This window comes from Prionailurus bengalensis, chromosome A3, assembly GCF_016509475.1.
Source record: "Prionailurus bengalensis isolate Pbe53 chromosome A3, Fcat_Pben_1.1_paternal_pri, whole genome shotgun sequence".
NCBI lineage: Eukaryota > Metazoa > Chordata > Mammalia > Carnivora > Felidae > Prionailurus > Prionailurus bengalensis.
Genome location: NC_057354.1, coordinates 17,821,866 through 17,836,409, shown reverse-complemented (window position 1 = coordinate 17,836,409; position 14,544 = coordinate 17,821,866). Strand labels below are relative to the sequence as shown.

General features: G+C 48.4%; 1 protein-coding gene across 14 annotated transcripts in view; it reads right to left on the bottom strand.

The window, feature by feature from the left end:
• The window catches only part of PTPRT (protein tyrosine phosphatase receptor type T), a 1,072,026-nt gene that overhangs the window by 411,200 nt on the left and 646,282 nt on the right, over window positions 1-14,544 (bottom strand). For all 14 annotated transcript variants that reach the window (XM_043602349.1, XM_043602354.1, XM_043602350.1 and 11 more), the window contains exon 8: window positions 1,771-2,067. In XM_043602349.1, the coding sequence (XP_043458284.1) occupies window positions 1,771-2,067 (297 nt within the window). The remainder of the gene's footprint in view (window positions 1-1,770; window positions 2,068-14,544) is intronic.

The following is a 14,544-nucleotide window of genomic DNA, read 5'->3' as shown; positions in this document are numbered from 1 at the left end:
AAGGCAGGAAGGTGGGGGCAAGGTGACAGAGGCTGGGTCTCCGCCGCAGCTACTACCCAGAAAAGCAGTCTGCTGGAGTTGCAAAGAGTCGTTGCGATGATGAGTTTAAAAGGGGGGTCACAAAGGGTTTGCAAGTAGGTGGACTGTGTAAAACGTCCAGTTGTAAGATGGGACTTGGGGAAAGGAGAATTGGGGAACAAGATGTGCAGAGGCTGGCAGTTTCCTCTGTGTCTTTAGGGGACACTGCAGCTGAGGATGTGAGTCTGGACCCCCGCAGGGGCCACCACTCTGGGTCCTTGGCCTTGCTTATGTGAAACAAGAGTGCCAAGTGGGACTGCATGCAAGAGGCTCTGCCTAGAGGTCCTGAGGCCCACCTGGGTCAAGTGGAGGTAGCTACCTCATGTGGCTGACAATGACAGGGCTCTGATCCCACTCCTTCTGACCCCTTTGTACCATCTTTCTGCCCATGGCCTTCTGTCTGCATGTGAAGACTGCCAACACTTCCTGAGATTTCCTTCCCAGTCGTCCCTCTGCATTCCAGCCCCAACCATGCTGGCTGCTCCCTTCCCTGATCAGGGGCAAGAGTGATGCATGACCTGCCCTGCAGACGAGGTCACAGTCCCCTTTGTTGGATGTGGCTTAAAGCTCTACCAAGTGTGATTCCAAGGAACTAACTAAAGATCCCCCACAAGGCCAGAGACAGCTTGGCTGGAAGGAAAACTGAAACACAGCTGTTGAAAAGTGCTTTTTAGAGAAGTCCTAGAAGCAGCAAGTTCTGTACTCCCCTAAGTAAGGTAACTGTTGCAGTGGAGTTACATGCAAAATGCAGGGTTGGCGGGGGGCGGGGGGGGGGTCAGGGAAGGAACACCCAAGTCAGCTTGGGGCAGTCAGGGAAAGCTTCCTGGAGGAAGGAGCATGTTGAAGATAAACAGAGCCTGTCCCACAGACATGGAGGGATGGGATAGGACAGGACAGGACGGAACGACAGAGGGTGGGAAAAGTGCTGTGTTCTAGGAGTTACACGCGGCTCTGTGTTCCTGGAGTCTTGAGGTAAGAGGCATGCGGGGAGAGAAATCACACAGACTCATTAGAACCGTGTGTGTGTGTGTGTGTGTGTGTGTGTGTGTGTGTGTGTGGCGGGGGGGGGGGGTGGGTGGGAGTGATGGGGGGTGAAATGGAGGCTCCCAGGCTGACTTCGGGTCTTTATTTTGACTTACTGGATGTAGTTCACTGAGATGAGGAACACAGGGTGAGAAATCAATACAGAAGGGGAGATTGGTTCATTTTCGGATACTTTGAATTTGTGATGCCTGTAGGACATCCGGGTGAGTACTTGGGTCTGGGTGCATCCAATGTGTGTGCTAAGTAACTTATATGCATTATTATTATTATTTTTTGTAACTCTTGGAGATTCTAGAGTTGTCTGACTCCCAGATTCAACGCACTTAATACGACTCAACAATGCCTCTCTGGAGGCACCGGTGTGGTTAAACACTGGACCTAGAAGGTGCTGTAAAGTGAGAAGAGGGATGGGGGTGTTGAAGGGTCAAAGCTGAGTGCACAGCTGTGTCTATGGAAACAGCACGCCCTGGAGTTGTGCAATGCACAGCCTATGTGGGTCTTCATGGAAGACCTTGGAGAAGAGGCAGACATAGAGGAGGAAATTAAAGGGAAAACGAACAGGAAAACAAGCACCTCATCACTGATAGCCGTGGCCCCGTGACAGGTTCTGCACACCCCGCTCCCAAGGAGGCAGCCGCCCTCACTCACCGTCCTCCTCTGTTTGCACCACCAGCTCCTCACTCTCCACCCGGCCCTCAGGGTTGGACAGCAGGAGCCGCAGCCGGATGGTCATGAAGGGGCGCAGGCCTCGCAGGGTATAGTGGGACGAGGTCTGGATGACCTCTTCGGCCTCGTACTGCTGCTGGTTGAACACGTACTGGTACTGCACCGTGAGGTTGTAGCTGTGACAGCGGGTCACCGCGTAGCCAAAGGGTTCCCACTGCAGGGTCAGCTGCCGGGCGCGGATGTCCACAATCTCCACGTTCTGCGGGCCGTGCACAGGGTCTGCAAGACACGCGTGCAAGGCACAAGGGTTTTGAGAGTGTCAGGAAGCGGGCAGTGGGTGTCGTGCTCAAACGGGGGAATAGCCCTCCAAACTTATCTCCGCCACTGCCTACATGATTTTCGCCACAGAGCGTGCAGTTTAACATTTTTCTGTCAATCAAACTCTTTTTCTCTTACTTAAATGCATGCATCTAAAAGATAACACTTGCCATACAGAATCGTTAACCGTCAAAAATAAAAAAACACCACAAAATTGTTACATTCTTGAAGGTTCATCAGGGTACTCCCGAAAACCACCCTGGGTACCATCAACGGCACACACAACGCTCCAGGGATGCACTAATTTAGACGGTTGCTGGAGTTCTGATCTGCCTTATATTTAATCCAGCCACATCCTCTCCCCTTGGGAAATCAGTCCCCTCTCTCCGGTTAACTGCACTGAGATGTACAGGCTGGAGATCCAGCCACATGCTCGGCACGCAGCACTCAATCTGTCCACATGGTCACAGGTACTGCTGACTTCTTGCCATTTCCCCTCTTTCCACTGACAACACAACTCATTATTTCCTAGGTTCCTATGACAGCCCTCGACCTCCTTTCTCTCCTCTCTACTTCTTTCCAAACAGGCCCCTCCAGAGACATCATTCTGCAAGCAAATACGGTCATGACTTCACACACTAATGCTGTGTCCCACGCCATCCTTCCCCATATGGTCCCAGACCCCCATATATAACATTCGCTGTCATATTTTATTACAAATATTCTGTTTACACTTCATGCAGGCATTTTTGGAAAAAACGGTTTATAACAAATGAAACACTTAAAAAAATCCCCACATGTGCAGCTCATTCTATAAAGCTTAGGCATTTCTTACAACAGAAACATAACTTCTTTTGTGATGAGCATCCCCATAAGTTCTTGTGTTGAATATCTTAGCTGGAAGTAGTTAAGCACAGACTAGAGATTTATTCAGTATCTTCCCTCCACACTACTTTAGGACCTTACCAAATTCTGTAATTTCTTTGGGTCCATTTTTTATTTCATTTATAAAATGGTGATAGTAACAAGTAGCCACCCTTGCTGGTGGCTAGCGGGGGGCTAAATGAAATGTTGCTTGCAGAGCAGTTAGAATTGTACCTGGAACTTAATAACCACTCAAAATATGGTGGTTTTTCTTTTGCAGCGATAGGAACAGTGGGAAAAGAAAAAATAATAAGGATGCATATGCTGTCTCTACTCTGAAAGTCTTCTAAGTGGTAGTGCTGGGCAGCATCCTTCTCCAAAAATGATGGATTCTATCATCCCTCCGGTCCTCTCAGAGCACTTAGGGGTAAGGTTGCCCCTGTGCCAATGTAGCAGTAAGAAAGAAGGCAGGACTCAATGAAAGCTGATTTCCTGGATCTGTCCCTGTGGGGAAAATGTCCTGTGACTTGTATCAGAGCCTTGCCAAGGAACATACTTCAAAGCAGTCTTCTTTTAAAAAGGATGCCCAGAAATGTCAGGGAGCCGGGAAAACCGGTCCGGACCTGCTCACGCACTGCTGGGGACAGTGAGCAGCCTGGCTCTGGAAAGACTGAGGAGTTCACGGTCACTCATGCAGCCCAATTATTCATGTTCACAGGTCCTTTGTGTAAAAGAGAGCCAGCGTTCCAAAAGCAAACGGGTGACTTTCAAAATGTGACATTGAACAAGCTGTTGCTAAGGGTCCATTGTGCTGAGCCCACACAGAATAGAAGGTGAAAGTGTGGTCCCCATAGTGCGGGGGGGCAGTTATGATCTGGTTTGGTCGCCTGGTTTAACAAGTCCTGATGGTGTGAGAACCAATGTACAGGCACAGGGTGAGCAAAAAGCTACTTGCCGGGGAGGTCTGTGCATTCCCACCAGCCTGGCCCAGCCGGAGCCTTTCTGTAAGTCCAGATCCTGGAACTCTCCTGGCAGGGAGGCCCCCCAACCCTGCTTAGGACCCCATGACACTCCTCCTCTGGGTGTGCCTTCAAAACGGATGCCACACCCCAGTCAGGTAATCGCTCTCACAGCTCTCTTACCTCATCTTAGAAGGAGTACAGGGATATTTAAGACCCTTTTAAATCCAAGACTCGTCCATTTTGTTAAACAACTTTAAATGTACCACAGCCCACGTTAAATATTTTTTGGAATCTCCAGTGTGCCCCTGCAGCACAAATGAGACAATAAAAACAAAACACCTACTTGATGGCCAGCAGCCATGGTGCTGGGTTCTATCACCTGCATCATCTTGTGACTCTGGAAGGGAGGGGCTGACTGCTAGCCCCACTTTACAGCGGAATAAACTGAGGCCAGAGAGGTCTAGGAATGTGTGCAGAGCAGCAACAAGACCGGCAAGTGGCAACGTGGGGTTGTGAACTTGTGTCTATCTGACCACATGCCTAGTGTGCAAAGTCAGAAGACGTGAATGACCAGGGGGGTCTGGAAAGAGAGCACAGGTGCTTTGTGTGCCCCCAAGGGAAATGGACCCTGCCTTTCCCACCTCTCTGGCTCTGAGGGTCGTCTTCCCCTCCCTGCTGGAGTTGGGCAATAGTCTCTCCTGCTTTCGCTCCCTGTTTACTTTGCCTCCTCTGTGAAGACGCCTTGCTGAGTCCCTGGGCAGAGTACAGTGCCTGTGTCTTTCTCATCCTATTAACTGTTCCCTTCCATACTCATCATTTTCCGCTGTGGCAGCTTTCCACTAGAAAGTAAGCCCCGTGAGAGCAGCGCGGTCTGCTGGCCCCTGCAGGCCAAGCCCCGCCCAGAGACGCACTCGGGAGGGCCCCAGGGAGTCTCAGGCCAATGGACGCTGCATTCTGTAGACCCCATGGCCATCAGTGAGGAAAGCATCTCTAGTCTAGTCTGTGAGGAAAACAAGCTCCATGAGTGGAAATGACTGAAAAGCCACATAGCGAGTGCACAGCTGAGGTTTGAAGCCCCTGAGGGTCCAGTGCCTCCACGTGTGCTGCACCGGGATACCACGGGGCACTGAGACCAGGGAAAGGCATCAACGTGGGCACCCCACAGTCAGCAGGGACCCGGGGAGGATGCTGGGAGGAAGCCAAGAACTGTAAGGCAGAAATGCTGGGCCCTCAGGAGCCGGGACCCACTGGAGAGGGTGGGGCGGGACTCCATCACACTCAGAGCTGAGTTGCCCACTGGCCTGTCTTTGCACCTCTGCTCTCCAGCTTCTCCAGAATCCTCCCCACAGCTCACCTGTGCAGGTAGGCGCTCAAAGCACCTTTCTGCTCCTCTTAAAGGAAGGAGCCGGCAGAGGCGCCTTTTCAAAGAGGGCAAGGGATGGTGCGAGCCTGACACACAGCAGAGACTCCCTCCAGAGCAGGAAGGTCAGGGCGCTGGGAAAGTCACTTGCCTCCTCTGAAGCACATGCCACTGTCACCAGACAGGCCGCGGGGAACAGTGGAGCGGGCAGAGCACGGCGTGAAGCCAGACTCTGGTGCTCACTAGCTGTGTGACCTTGGGCAAGGGCACTTCATCTCTGAGCCTCTGTTTCCTCTTCTATAAAGTGGAAATTATTGCGCGAATCTCAGAGGGCCGTTAATGAGCATAAAATGAGCTGTAAAGGGAGAGAGAAAATTGCCTCTGTCTAACAGTGGGCATTCCTCTTAGAGAAAATGGCCTTTCTTGCAGAAATGCCTTAAGAAGTGTATTTGAAGCAGAAGCTGGAGTCCCAGGGCCGTGGGATCAGCTGGGCTCAGCCTTCAGAGGAAGAGAAAAATGACTCCACTTGTTGCTGGCATTGAACAGGAAAGGATGTGGGCGAACAAGACGGCAGAATGACACCTGGAGCCCAGTGTGACGGTTCCCCGTGTGACTCCTAGCTCAACAAGGTCCTCAAAATCCACAGAAAGGGCTGAGATCTCCATGCCTCCCTTGGACCAATGAAACACCACTTGGGAACAAACACAGGGAGCAGAGACAGAGGGGACTTGGGAAATATGGTCATGTGTGTTACTGGTACCCTGAGGTCCCCAGAGCACAGAATCTCAAGGAAAGCTCAGCTCCTGTGCGCAAGGCAAGAGGACCTCTGGCAGACGTGTGGGTGAAAGAGTTTTGTAAGTTCAAGAACTACCATTCTAGAAAGGGAAAGACAGTGGCTCCTGATCATATAGTAACTCTGGGCTAGGTACCTGCAACTCTCTGGCATAGAAAATCCAGGTCAACAAAGGGATGTGCCTTACCCAGGGCCACACAGCCAAGTCCCCAGCTCTGGGCTCGTACAGCACTTCGCACAGGTGTCCAGCCCACTCAGCATTTGCCATGTTTTCTAGGAACTGCTTGTTCATTTATCTGTCACTCCTCCCAGGCTGCCAGGGACCACATTCTGTTTGTCCGGTAACCCCAACACATGGTAGAGGGGCTGTCAAGGGGCCAGTTCATGTTTATTAAACTGAGATGAACAGATGGTGACCTGTTCTTGGGAACTGAACTCGGACCCAGTTCTTGGGAACTGACTCCGTGGTCCCAGTTTCGTCCCCTCTGCGACGTCCCTGAGTCTTTAAGGTGGACGTGTTTATTTTTGCATTCAAGCAAAAGAACGTCCTGAAATCCGACACAAGGAAAACTAGTTTTCAAAATGTATGATAGAAGCATTCATGCCTTCAATCCGACCCCTCCCCCGCCAAACCTCAGCCTCCAAACCCAGCTTCTGCTCTGATAATTGCCTGTAGCAGGGACAGTCTTGGGTTTACACTCAATTCGGTGCAAACAAGTTGGAAATTGCTGAGAAAGCCTTGCGTGTGCAGTGGAGATTGCTTTGTTGAATTTACATCCCCCGTGTAAATATGTCCAAGCGTAGAGGCCTAGGGTTTCTGCCACCAAAAACCACACCCATATGACCTTCTTAAGTAACAGCTTCCAGGCCTACGGGAAGACAAATAGTGGGGAGAGAATGTGGTTTGTCTGAGAAGCTGGGACATCTTCCTCTGATGAAAAATCAAAGTGGCTTGGCCTCTGGGTACTCTTTCTCTCTGCTTTTAGACCTGGCAACAGGAGCCCTGTCCTGAACCCTGCGCATTAAGGAGGCCACGCTGGCCGTCTTCGGCATGTGCCCTCCCTGACGCAGGAGTCAGGGGGTCAAAGCATCCACCTGGTGCCTGTGCTTCCTATTTTGGACAAGGCTCCAGGAACCCAGAATTCCCTGCCCCAAACTCACTTCCAGGGCCTGCGGAAACCTCCTGATTCTGCCTTTCCAGAATCAGACCATATCCCGTGTGTGTGCATCCCTAGGCCCAAGGGGTAACCAAAGAATGGCTGTTTGGGGGAGGGTAGTGGGCAGAATTTGGACATGAGGAATAAAGTCTCCATCCATGGTGCATGAGGCTCTTTGGGGGAGGGACAGAGTAAGAGGAAAGGGGAGGAAGAGGACCACAAGGTTCTATTTGTTCTTGCTCCAGACTCATTTGTGTTCTTGCATAGGTTAGGGCCGGGGTGTATGTGTGTGCGTGAGTCTGTGTGTGACTGACTCATGCCTACAGAAGCTTTCTCACTCCTGTAGCTGCCTCTGGAAGGCACGCTGGTCCTCCTGACCTCTGATCACTTCTCCCCGTTTGCACGCTAGATCTTACTCAAGTTCTATTTCTTCAAGTATCATTTTCTCCCTAATACCTGAGCCCGAGCTGCAACCTGTACCCTCCCACCTCCAAATTCCTCTCCTCACTTCCCACTGCTCACTCCCTACATTGTGCTGGGAAAGGCGAGTACCACATCCTGAATCCTCTCATCCCTCCCTGCTCTTGCCCATGCTCTTCCCTCTGCGTGGGGGGCCACTGGCAAATCCCTAGCCAATACACTCAAGGCCCAGCTCCAGTACCAGCCTTTCCTTGTAACTTCCTCCAAAAGCCCTCCTGGCCCAAGCACAATGAATACCCCCATCATGTTTCCTTTAGCATATTAGCACATGTCCTCCATAGCCCTTATCAAACAGCAGGTGAGTCGTTTATAGCTTTGGTACATGTTCACCTCATCTGCTAACTTGTGAGCCCCGAGATCTCTTCATTTTCATAACTGGGACACACGGCTGCTTAATAAATAAATTAAGGAATGAGTAAATACACAGAGGAAGTGATGACTGAAGACCTCCACACTGCGGGGGGGTGGGGGGAGCGGGGAAGAGGTGAAGGGGTGAATCAGGGCTCTCTTTACACTCCACTCGCGAAGGGTAGTCATGCGGGTAAGTCAGAATTTCAGGCTTTTTTTTGTTCTAGGCGGGCCTGGCTTCCACTCCTGCTGTCAAAGGCAATAGCTGTAGACTCTCCTAATGACCTTAATCAAGGCAGAACATCTTATTAAAAAAAGAGCAGCAAAGCAGATTTCCAAATCATGAATTTTCTATGTATTCATCTTAGCCTGTGGAGTTGGCTGTAACATATGTACCGTTCAAAGTTGAACCTACATTGAGATAATTTGGGGCATGGGGCTGAAAATGTGGAGGTGGATAGCTTGTATGTAAAATTAATTTTTTATCCATTTGGAGATGCAATTCGAGTTCCTTTCAAATTAAATTGCAACGAAGTCCTAGGCAGCTGGAAACATTATTGCTGGCATAATTTGATGCTGGAAGAGCAGTAATACGTTGACAGATATTTCGATGTGACCATTAATTTGCAATTTCTGCATGGAAATGATACACAGAGGGAGAAAAAGGTAAAAGGAACAAAATTAAAATCCATCTTCCTTCCGGCATTATCCAAACCCACTCTCTTGCTTACTTTCCACCACTTCCTTTAATTTATTGCTGATGTTTGGTGGACAAGAATTTGTTGACTTATTACCACAGACATCTTGCAAAAGGAAGCAAGGACAGGAAGCCAGAGGCTTCACTGGAGAACGCTGGTGCCCTCACAATTGAGGGTCACTGGGTCCTACCTATCCTGATAAATAGAATCCCGCACCACTGGAATAGGTTACCAGTGAGAAGGTGATTCAGTTGCTATCCTCTTGTAGCGATGAAATAAAGAAGGTAATTCATTTATGTGTTCACTGACTCATTAATTAATGAAAAACTACTCGAGCACTGGAGACTCTACGGCATAATGAAAACAACACTGGCTCTGCTAACACCTGGACCTAAAGCAAATCACTGTCTCATCTGCATCCATGCTGCAGTTTTTCATGTGTAAAACATGGGTGATACTCTGCCTTTCAGAGAAGGGGAACTAAGGAGACAGCCTCCACCAAGCTCTTGGATGGTACTTGACATGGCTGTATTCCCTCAAAGGCAGCTCCCACCGCCAGAAGGGAGGCAGGTAGAGGAGGCATGGAGATAGGAGTTCTGTAGGTTACTGGCCTAGTTCCCATGGCTTCATGCTTTTAACTGTGGTTTGGAGCTGCCAAGCTCCCATTAATGCATGTCCAGATGCTGCTGTATCTATTCCTTATTTCTGCAACACATATGGAACCTTTGCGATGGGACAGGTGTGAGGGATGCATGAGAGTAAGACAGGTACTTTCCCATGAGACTCATGCTCTAAAAGGAGATGCAGACCCAAGTGTGAGGAATGGAATGACGAAGACTGATGCACCCTTTTTTTGAGAGAGAGAAAGGGCGGGGGGGGGGGACTTTAAGCAGTTTCCATGCCCAGCACAGACCCCAACGCGGGGTTCAATCCCCTGACCTTGAGATCATGACCTGAGACAAAACCAAGAGGTGGACACTTGAGCGACTGAGCCACCCAGGCACCTCTTGGATCACCTTCTTGCAGGGGAAGTGCTGCTTTCCAGGTAGCACAAGGCAGAAAGACACAGCCTCATACTAGAAACTCATCTGAGCCTATTTAATCATGATTCGTGCACAACCCTTACATCCTTTCTCATAGACACCAGAAACCACCAAAGAAATGTGAGGTGAGTGAAGGTTAATGATTCTCCCCGCAACTGCATTATTAGGTTATAATAAAAGCAAGCCTCAGGCCAAATTCTACTATGTCAATGACCACTTATTACACAAATGTTTATTAGCAAGCAGACACAGAACAGGTCAAACCATCTATTCTGTAAAGTGCAACGAAGTCTCAGAAATCTGTCCTTGCAGAAGTTGGCAAACATTTTTCAGGCAGACAGACCATACGCATACAGATGGGCGTGGCTGTTTCAATAAAAGTTTATTTGCAAAAACAGCCAACACCAGAGCTCTAGTTTGCCTGCTTCTGTTCCAGGGGCAAAATCAATTACCATTACAGTCACATTAGGAAACCCGGAATCCTCCTTATCCAATGGGTAACCAGGACTGGTTAGGAATCAATCATCCCTAAGGTTAAAGGCTAGAAGTCTTACTGGGTGCTTCTTCATTATGTATGTCTGGAAAGAGCTTTAAAAATATTTTGGCCAACTCACATATTTTGAATACCTTCAATTTCAGCAATTAGAGTCCACTCATAATATTATTAAGCTAGGCAACAGGTCTCTGATTTTAACCACAACGAGCAATTTCTGACATTTCATAGGCTCATTAACAAAATGAGGGTTGATGATCAAGCTATGGTATCAGAAACACCTGGGCAATGTAGCATGGTCTCTGAAGTAGCAACTTCTTGACAGGGAAACCAGCAGACCTTCCATGGCCCGCTGACTGGAAGGCTGAAAGCCCCGGGTTTGACTTGTAACTATAGTTTAATGCAGAACTCACCCACAACATTCCACTGTTAGATATTTGAGACTAAATCACCAACAATGTAACATACAGTCTAGAAGCCAAGAAGGTTGTCTTGAAAGAGGGAGCCTTGGGCAAATGAGGAAGACAATTTAACCAGGTAAAGGTTCAAGGTATGGGGGGATGGGGGAGGGGGGCTACAGAGAGAGAAGATTAAACCCCAGGCAAAGGAGGCAGCGCATTTAAAGTTCAGGAGACAAGAACAAAGGAGAAAACGGTCATGAGGATGAGAACAGTGATCCCCCCGCCATGCCGCACACATGCACACCCCTACACAGTGACGAGTTAGGCCAGTCTAGATGTTAAGCATTGTAACAGTCCCTCATACCATTCCTAAGAAGTGAGAGTAACAACTGAGGCAGCTGTAACAGCGTGATAGGAGTATTCTTTGCCAAAAGTAAAGCAATGGGCAAACTCATTCTTTTAATAAACATTTCTGAGCTCCTACCATGTACAAGGCATTGTACATGATGTAAGAGTGAGCTAAACAGACAAAAATCCTCTCTGCCCTTAAGGGGATTATGTTCTAGTGCGGGGGAGTGAGGGGGTGGTTATAAAACATGTGAGATCATCATAAAATTATACAGAATGTCAGCTAGCAGTAAGTGCTCTAGAGGAAAAGCAAGTGGGGAAGGGAGACTGGGGGGTGCAGGAAGACTTGTGCCTAACACGTGACTTTGATTTCGGGTCCCGCTAGCCGCTCCTTGATCTCTCCATTTACACTAAAGTCTTTGTAGACACAATTTAGCTTACAATACTTATGGAGCACCTATGGGGTGGCACACAGCCGTGACAAAAATAGACACAGTCCCTGCCTCTCCTGAGCTTAAGATCACTAGGAGAGACAGACGGATATGACCACACGGGCAGTCAGACGTGTGGGCTGACAAAAGTGCACACTGTAGTTAAGTGTTTTAAAGAGAACGGAGAAGGGGCAGCCTGGTGAAAATGGCAGTCAGGGAAACAGGGTTCTAAAGAGCTGACCGGTGACTGAAGGTTGTCACTCCTCCCTCCTCTCTCTACTCCTACTGTTCTCCCAGCTTCCACGGATTGTCCAGGCCTCACTGTTCTGGGAAAACTTGCTCTCAAACGCTTATCTCACCCACAGGTGGATGAGGGGTGCTGCTTCATGTCCTCCCACGGAAAGACCCAGTGAACGAGACCAGGATGGAAAACAGGGTGAGACGAGGGCTCCTCCAAAGGCCCTATGCTGTCAGTCCTACAGCTAAGCAGCTTGGGGCATGGATGGGGAACTGGAGCTTCCAGGAGGACCTCAGGCCCAGAGTGAGCATGGCAGCTGCAACCCCAGAACACTGGGCTGTGTCCTGAGAGAGTGTCCCTTGCTCCCAACACTCCTATACTGTTTGGTGCTGCTGGGGATAGGATCTCTGCTTCCCCATTTGGCTGCATGCCCCATAGGGGGCGACAGAGGGAGACGGTGAGGCTGGGGAAGGGAGAGCAGGCTGGCTCCTTCACCCCATCCACCCCACCCCCACCCTCCTGGGAGTGAAGTGTGTTGCAGGGGTTAGGTGTGGTTTACAGCTTCTCCAGCAATTAAACCATTTGAGAATGGTTATGATTCCAGCCCATTCTCTTGGTTCTGTCCAGCCTAGCAGTGCCTACTTCCCACCATTGCTCCTACACTGGTTTAATACCTTCATGTTCCCTTTGTACCTTTTCAGTGTTCTGGCCACTTCTTCATATACCGTTAACCAGAGGTTTCTAAACCTGCTCGGTTCACAGTGCTCTTGCGGTTTTGACAATTTTTCAAAGAGCTCCTCACCAAAGAAACACCTCACAGTTTTATTTATTCGTCCATGCAACTTCATAAGTATTTATATCCTAACTTAATAGCAGTTTGAGAAAACAGTACACACAAATCAAAAGACAAAAAATATTGTAATGTCACTCTTAAATAACCACAATTACTTACTAATGGGATGCATGCATCTGTTGAACACTGAACAAGCCACTCTTGTTTCCTGCTCCAGGGTGACTTGTGCAATACTTGCTTCTCATCATACCAGCTACTGGAAGCCGAGCTTTGCAAAGATACAACAGCATCAAAAGGAGTGTAGCTCAGTCTAATGCTGAAACTTTGGACCACCTCTGCTTAATAGTTTGTGCAGTGTCAGACAAACGATGCTGTGTTTCATGTGAAATAAGTCAGTCAGAGAAAGATAAATATCATGATTTCACTCATATGTGGAAGTTAAGAAACAAAACAGGTGAACATAGGGGAATGGAAAGAAAAGTAAGATAAAAACAGAGAGGGAGGCAAACCATAAGAGACTCTTAAATACCGCGAAGAAACTGAAGGTTGCTAGAGGGGTGATGGGTGGGTGCATGGGCTAGATGGGTGATGGGCATTAAGGAGGGCACTTGTTGGGATGAGCACTGGGTGTTGTTAGATGTAAGTGATGACTCACTAAACTCTACTCCTGAAACCAATTCTATACTATATGTTAATTAACTCGAATTCAAAGAAATAAAATAAAAATTAAAAAAAATTAAAAATACATTTTAAAAATAAAAAGAGTAAATTGAGTTCTCTAACATCTTCCAATAGTGACCAATTAGTTTAAAATTTTAAAGCATCATTATGCACTTGTGGGTGTAAATAAATTCGATATATTTTAACCCCCCCATAAAAAAAAGATTAAAATCTAAATGTCCTCATGTGATACCTTTCTGAGTTCACTGTGGTGTCCCAGGCTGCCCTCAGCACAGTTTGAGAACCATGAGAGAGAACAATTCCTTACAAGCAGTCCTCTCTGTTAAAATCAGCGGTGTAATTTACGTGCTAACTAGGCCTTGACAGATTGCAGGGCCCTACTGCCTAGACTTCATGAACATTCCATGTCCTCATCCCATCTCCCCCAGTGCTCCATTCTGCCTGGGTACCGCCTGACCACAACCTGATGTCCTAGCTGGTGGCACTGTACTTCCCAGCAGTGGCCCAGAGCCCGGCCGTCCCTTGGGGCCCCATCCAGATGCAGCCACCCGGACTGCTGGCTAAACCTGGGGGCAGGGTGCTGCACCGTGACCGCTCAGGTGCTCAGGCACCAGGAAGAATTAAATGGACACAGGCACATGATTGCAGCCTGAAAATAAAAGCTTCAGAATGTTTAAAAATTACTTTTGTGGCAGAGGAAATCGGGTTGGAAAGAGAGAAGCAATTTCTAAATTACATGGTTTTGGTTTCCAGAGAGGAAAAGAGTTTCAGGGTGGGAGGGAGGAGACAGTGAGCCTACAATGTCTTCTGGGCTTCACTTCAGTTCACACTGAATTCATGGCAAGTCTACCTGGTCTATTTACAAAAATAAATAAATAAAATTTAAAAAAAATAAGGGAGGAAATACTAGGAAAAGCTGGAGAAAGATGGAAATCTGAAGCATCTCTGAGGGTCAAAAGCCACTGAGTGCTGGGTCCAGGTGAGGCATTCAACATTCTGAACACTGCACATCTCCTTTTCTCCTTGGCGAGCAGCGCGGCTATGAATGAAATGGGCACTGGAATTAGGAAACAGTCTTCCCTGCAGCTAATATGCCATCGCGTGATGCTGATACATGTAAATCAAATTGTTTCTAGGATAGGTAAAACAAATCAACAAAAGCAGTATCTCCTGAATGCACTGTTAGTCCCTCTCTCCCAGAACTACCACCTTTCTTTGCAGTTGGACAGGTTGACTTTTTCTATTCAGATTTGGGACTTTTCAAAAAGCCAAGGCTGCTCCCAGCTGAGAAACCCCCACCCCAGGACATTCTTGATCTCCTACGGAATAGTATTAATCTATAGACACT